Source organism: Macrobrachium nipponense, chromosome 26 (assembly GCF_015104395.2).
Source record: "Macrobrachium nipponense isolate FS-2020 chromosome 26, ASM1510439v2, whole genome shotgun sequence".
Taxonomy (NCBI): domain Eukaryota; kingdom Metazoa; phylum Arthropoda; class Malacostraca; order Decapoda; family Palaemonidae; genus Macrobrachium; species Macrobrachium nipponense.
Window position 1 is genome coordinate 29,868,816 of NC_087215.1, and position 6,774 is coordinate 29,875,589.

At 40.8% G+C, this 6,774-nt stretch overlaps 1 protein-coding gene across 1 annotated transcript; it reads left to right on the forward strand.

Annotated features, from left to right (window-relative positions):
• The first annotated feature begins 946 nt into the window (after positions 1-946).
• LOC135200122 (cuticle protein AM1159-like) lies at positions 947-5,102 on the forward strand. The gene is made up of 3 exons (XM_064228461.1): positions 947-1,091; positions 3,677-3,885; positions 4,502-5,102. The coding sequence occupies exons 1-3, from the start codon at positions 1,083-1,085 to the stop codon at positions 4,671-4,673; spliced, it is 390 nt and encodes a 129-aa protein (XP_064084531.1). The 5' UTR covers positions 947-1,082; the 3' UTR covers positions 4,674-5,102.
• The last annotated feature ends 1,672 nt before the right edge of the window (positions 5,103-6,774 follow it).

A 6,774-nucleotide genomic window follows, 5' to 3' on the forward strand; every position in this document is an offset into this window, starting at 1 on the left:
GGAGAGTCTGTAGCCATTTCTTACGAGGAAATGTCCTCAGCCATTTCGCGAGAAACGTTGATAACCGTTTCATGAAGTTATGTGGAACCTCTCTGGTCTGAAGCTCCGGATTCACTTTCTCCGTTTCTCCTCTTTTCACTTTTAAACGGAATCTCTCGTCTTGCAAGTTCATGTCCTCATGAGTCTTCTCCTTTCTTTCTTTGTCTCCCGTCCTCCGCTTCACTCACCTTTGCTTTGTGAATATTCTTTTTCCTCCCTTTCCTTTTCCTTCCCGTGTTCGGTTTTCCTCCTTTCAAATGCATAGATATAACTATATAACTGTACTAACACACACACACACACACACACACACACACATATATATATATATATATATATATATATATATATATATGGTGTGTGTGTGTGTGTGTGTGTGTGTGTACACACACACACACATATATATATATATATATATATATATATGTGTGTGTGTGTGTGTGTGTGTGTGTGTGTGTGTGTGTGAGTGCAGTTATTTTATTGTTGCTTGAGTTGATGGGTAAATATGTATGTATTCGAATTTCCCTTCGCTTTCTACTTTCCTTACCCCAACAACTACAGTTCTTCGGTTCGGACAGATTGACATAACTTTATTCCCAGAGTTAGTTTCGCTTTTCATGTTTTTTTTTATTTCAAAGGAGCAAAGGAGTTCCTTACATAACAGTGGAGGCGCCATCGACTCGTCCTGCGGTATTCCAGACGACCTGTTTCTCGTAGATGATCCTCCTGTTGTCCCTGGCGGTCTGCCTCTGCTCCCGGTCCATCGCCTTTTTTTTTTTCTCTCTCTCTCTTTTTTGTGTGTGTGTGTGAGTTTGGAAGGAATTCCGTCTCGACTTCCTCCCATAAGCCTTCCTTCCCCTTACTCCCTACCTCTCACGGTCACCCCGTTCATCTATTTCTCCCCGGCTCCTCTCTCTTCCCCACCCTTCTCGTCGTCCCGCTCCGCCCTCTTTCCCGCCCTATCCCAATTACCTCGAGAGGCGTGTATAAAAGCTGCAGGGGCGTCTCACATCGTCAGCAGTTCTCCAGCAACAGCCGCCAACATGAAGTTCGTGAGTATTCGAGGCTCTGTCTGCCATGGTTCCGCGAAAGAGACGGTTTTTGGAAACGCCGGTTTCAGATTTTGATGATCGGAGATTAGTATTCAGTTTTTTTTTTCTTTTATGGGCCAGAAATCAGGGGATAACTCCGGGAAACACTGATTATACAACTAAAGGTTTTCAGATTAAATGCAGATTGATATGAAGGAAAATAGGGGAAAATCTGATTCATTTTGTATTTTTTTTTTCGGGTCAGACGTCGTGATAGGAAGTAGTTTGAGAGACTGATTGTTATTATTAGTTATTATTGTTATTTCTTTCTTAGCCGCAATTACAATTTGAAAAGCAGAAGGCTGTGAGAGCAAGGACCCTATTATTAAACAATAGAGATTTTTTCAGATAGAGCTTAACTCCATATTTGAAACTTTTCTGTTGACATTCTATTTCGAGGAGAAGGGCTATTTTGAAATTTGGAAGCGAGAGCTTTTGCCATAAAGACGTTCATTCTTTACTATTAGAACTGTCATTGTTTCATATGTGGAATAATATTTGACTTAACTGTTACCTCAAGACGCAAAACATGTGGATTTCTATTCCAATACATAACTTTGGGAACAATTTTGGAAATTAGCTGCTTGTAAGATTCTAAGGTAGAACGGTACAAGTATATTTTTAACTAAAACTCGTCATTAAATATTATGATTATTATTATATAAGGGAAACTTTGCTAAAGATGGACAACCAAATGGGATGAGAACAGATGGGAACGAATGACATCAATGAACTAAAACACCGCAAATGTTTTCTTTGCGAACCCAATTAATTGTAGCGAGCAATAAAGAAATCCGGTTTCATTATTTAGCCGGACAAATTGACTAGTGTTGAGAAATAATTTCTGAGTTGTTATGATCCGATGATTTGCGTCATTTTCTCTCTAATTTGCTTATGACTGAGTCGTTTTACATACGATAATGCTCTTGGTACACTCACCATTATTGCCAATATTAATATTATTATTCACATTGCGTCTATGTCTGATATTTTGAGAATCAACAGAAAGATTCCGCAAATCTCTTCAAAGCTTTACACATTTCATTCCTTTCGATATGATAATTTTCGTAAACTGATCAAAGACCATTTTCTCTCTCTCTCTCTCTCTCTCTCTCTCTCTCTCTCTCTCTCTCTCTCTCTCTCTCCATTTACCATATGATTTAGAGTTCTGCATATTTCCACTTTCCAGTTTTCATCTCTCTCTCTCTCTCTCTCTCTCTCTCTCTCTCTCCATTTACTATATGACTTAGGTTTCTAAATCTTTCTCTGTCTGTCTGCCTGTCTGTCTGTCTCTCTCTCTCTTTTCATTTACCACGTGACTTAGGGTTCTAAATCTTTCCACTGTTCAGTTTTCATCTCTCTCTCTCTCTCTCTCTCTCTCTCTCTCTCTCTCTCTCTCTCTCTCTCTCTCTCTCTCTCTCCATTTACCATATGACTTAGGTTTCTAAATCTTTCCACTTTCCAGTTTTTATCTTTCTCTGTCTGTCTGTTTGTCTGTCTGTCTGTCTGTCTCTCTTTTTCCATCTACCACGTGACTTAGGGTTCTAAATCTTTCCACTGTCCAGTTTTCATCTCTCTCTCTCTCTCCTCTCTCTCTCTTCTCTCTTCTCTCGTCTCTCTCTCTCTCTCTCTCTCTCTCTCTCTCTCTCTCTCTCTCTCTCCATTTACCACATGACTCAGGGTTCTGGATCTTTCCACTTTCTAGTTTTCATCTCTCTCTCTCTCTCTCTCTCTCTCTCTCTCTCTCTCTCTCTCTATTTCTGACTAGGTCACACAAAAACAGAGAAAGTGGAAAGACAAGCAACGGGAAACATCCTTTGCATGCAAGAGAAAAGAAATCTCAAAGCGCAGATCCAACGAGCCATGTTCCCACAATCAAGACAAACTCCGCAATTAGCTCAGATATGCAAAACATGTTGAAAATACACTGATTAGTATGTAAATCTGCATTACTTTACAGATTTGTGGATACGAATACGTACATACACAGACACACACACACACACACACACACACACATATATATATATATATATATATACATATATATATATATATACATATATATATATATGTGTGTGTGTGTGTGTGTGTGTGTGTGTGTGTGTGTGTATGTGTGCGTGTGTGTGTGCTGCACGCTCGTGCAACAATTCCAGTACATACGCCTTTTCCCTTTAGTGACCGCGACTCCAGGAATTTTTAGGAGGAAGAATTTGCTGGTGTTCACCTTCATCGCCATTTAATAATCTTCCCCCATTTTGATAGGTAACAAGTCTGTTCCTTCTGCTCGCGCCTCATAATACATCTCTTATTGACGTCTCTCCTCTCTTCGATAACATCTCTTACTCCTCTTTCTCTCTCTGTCTCATATTACCTCTGACCTTTCCTAAAACATCTCTTATGTCTCAAATACTCAAATCTCTTGCCTCTCTTCTGCTTCTTCTTCTTCTTCTTCTTCTTCTTCTTCTCAGCTTAATCCCCAGTCAAGGTCGCTGTTTTTTTGTCTCCTTCATGACCTGTACTACGTTATTTGCCGTCTCTTCCAGATCATCTTCTCCTGCCTGACCGCCCTTGCCCTGGCCGCCCCTCAGCAGGTGAGCGACCGCGACCGCTTAGCTACCATCACCCTCGACGAGAGGGTCGACAACGGCGACGGCACCTTCACCTACGCCTTCGCCTCCGACAACGGCATCGAGGCTCAGGTAGCAGGAGCTCCAGGACAGGAAGGACAGAGCAACATGCAAGGATTCTACCTGTGAGTTCCCATACGCCTCTGGGGGGCCTTCGTTTCTCTTCCCCTTCGCCTCTTTTGTGGCTTAGGGCCTTACGTTACTGTGAGCGCGTTGGTATGAGAGAGAGAGAGAGAGAGAGAGAGAGAGAGAGAGAGAGAGATTAAGAGAGAGTGCAACTTCTCGTATCTGAATGTAAGCCTTATACCAGCAAGGGTGCTTATTAGACTCATAATGTAATAAAGTTCAGAAACTTCATATGCTGTCTAACTATATAGGGAAAGATTACAAAATGTCAATTAATATTCATGGTGCAATCTCATAGTCTTGATATCCAAATAGAGCGCGACATAGAGTAATTCCATATTCTCTTACATCTTGCTCGTACACATCTTAGATTTATCTCATATTCTTGGCATCCGAACAGAAACATATCAGTGTATTCCCATATTCTCCGCATCTGCACAGAACCACACAAGAAAAAATTCTCATAATCTTTTACGTCGAAAGGTACACGGCTTCCATTAATCTGATATTAATTACATCTAAAATACAGTATTATCAGGGAATAATCCCATAATCTTTACACTGAAATGGAATCAACACGTAGACTCATCTTTTCTTATCTCAAAATTCCCTCAGCCTGCCCCGTGGAGACGGCAGCTTCGCCCGAGTCGAGTTCGTGGCCAACGAAGTCGGCTTCCAGCCCCAGAGCGACCTCCTGCCCACACCCCACCCTCTCCCAGAACACGTCTACGAACTCCTCCGCATCGCTGAAGAGCAGAGAGCTCAGGGCATCACCTTCACCAAGTAAAGCCCAAGTCAATGTCTCCGTCGTTTTGAAAGGGAGGAATGGGTTTGATTTCCTCGTCAGCTGAGGCTTCGGTGGGGAAGAAGATGCGTTCGATTCCTTCGTCAGCTGTGGCTCTCAAAAGGAAAAGACTGATTCTCTCGTCGGCCGCGGCTTTCGTAGGGGACGAATGTGTTCGAATCCTTTGAAGGAAGAGTGTGTTCTATAACTTCGGTAGCTTCGTCAGATGGGGAGGATTGAACGATTCTTCTCTTTTACACTGATACCCTTCTACTATTTTACCTCCAGATAAAACAGCCAAATTAACACACAGATACACTTTCAGTTACAGCTGATTTTACATGTTTTGTACAGACTCCGTTTCTTATTCCTTCCTGTGTATCACTGTTTTTGTCCTGCGTTATGTAATAAACTGTTAAATGGTGCAATATGTCTTTCTGTTTTATTTGATATTTCCAAATCGAGGTAAAGTTGGTTTTAAGAAGTATTTTATTAGAATTTCCAACTGGAATCCCAAGATATATAAACGTTCAGGGATTTTTTCAGTTTTGGTTATCCTTCGTTGATTCTAGGGCCTGTTCACATTTCTAGCATTATACACGGTCCAGTTTTAAGCTTCCTAGGTAACTGAAGTCAATGTCTGTGACTTCATTCACAGCTCTAACCATTTAGTCCCACCAATAGACAACCCTATGGCTCGGTACATTCCTTGTAACATTAACGTTCAATTAAGGTGGCCATAATCCCAAGTCAGCAGGAAGGAAAAAGTTGGGTGTTCGACTGCAACTGGAATATGTCTGAGAGCCGTGATCACCCCCTTTTCATGAAGAAATTTCATGATACTCTCAGGAATTCTAATTCGGTCGGTCCCTAAACCAACACATTGCAGACAAATGTCAAGTTTTGATCTGACAATGCACGTAGGCTGACATACAAAATAGTATATATATATATATCTATTATATATAATATATAAAAGGCAATTTCTGTTTGTTTGTTCGTTGATGCTACGCCAGATATGAAAGAATAGGGCTACAAAATTTTTACCATAGACTCCCCTTCTCCCTAGAAAGGTTTTAGTTAAAATCTGAAATTCGAAGGTTGTTCTAAGGGACTCATAACCCCTCTTTTTTTTATACCCTCTCATTTTGATAACTACGGCTACTAAATTTTTGCCATAGACTTCCCTCCCCCAAGAAAGTTTTTAATTAAAATTCGAAATTCAATGCCCAAGGGGGGTATAACCCCCTTTTTTTTTATACCCCTCATTTTTTTCAACTAATGGAGTTGAAGTTAGGGCTACCAAATTTTTATCATAGACTCCTCTCCGCCCCAAAAAGATTTTATAAAAATTCGAAATTCGAGGGCCGTTTCTAAGGATATCATAGACTTCCCTCGCTCCTAAGGAAAATTTTACTCAAAATTTCAAATTCAAGGACTGTTTCTAAGGGGTCATAACAGTTTTTTTTTTTTATACCACCTCACTTTTTACAAATTTTGGAGTTGAAGCTAGGGCTACCAAAAATTTTACCATAGACTCCCTTACCCGAAGGAAGGTTTTAGACAAAATCCGAAATTCAGGGCCGTTTCTAAGGAGGTCATAACCCCTCTTTTTCATACCCTGTCATTTTTTCAACTTTCGAAGCTTCATGAAGCTAGGGCTACCAATTTTTACCATAGACTCCCCTTCCCCAAGGATGGTTTTAGTAAAAATCCGAACATCATGGGCCGTTTCTACAGGGGTCATAACCACCCCACTACCTTTTCATACCCCACTATTTTTACAACTTTCGGAGTTGACAGCTAAGGCTACCAAATTTTTTACCATAGACTCCCCTTCCCTAAGGAAGGTTTTAGTAAAAATCCGAAATTCGAGGGCCGTTTCTAAGGGGGGTCATAATCCCTCTTTTTCATACCCTCTCAATTTTTTTCACGACTCTGATAACCCGTGCGGAGGACGGGTACAGCTGCTAGTATATAATAAGGTTAGTGTAAAATGTTAGTGTAAAAGCAGGCTACACCATAGCTCCTAAATAGTCATTATGCTAATAGACAACAATTATGTCCCACAGGGCAGTTTCGGTGGTTTAACCCTTCGCCCACC

Coding starts and splice junctions, on each gene's coding strand:
- LOC135200122 (XM_064228461.1), top strand. Junction 3,886..4,501: donor AACATGCAAGGATTCTACCT/GTGAGTTCCCAT, acceptor AAATTCCCTCAG/CCTGCCCCGTGGAGACGGCA.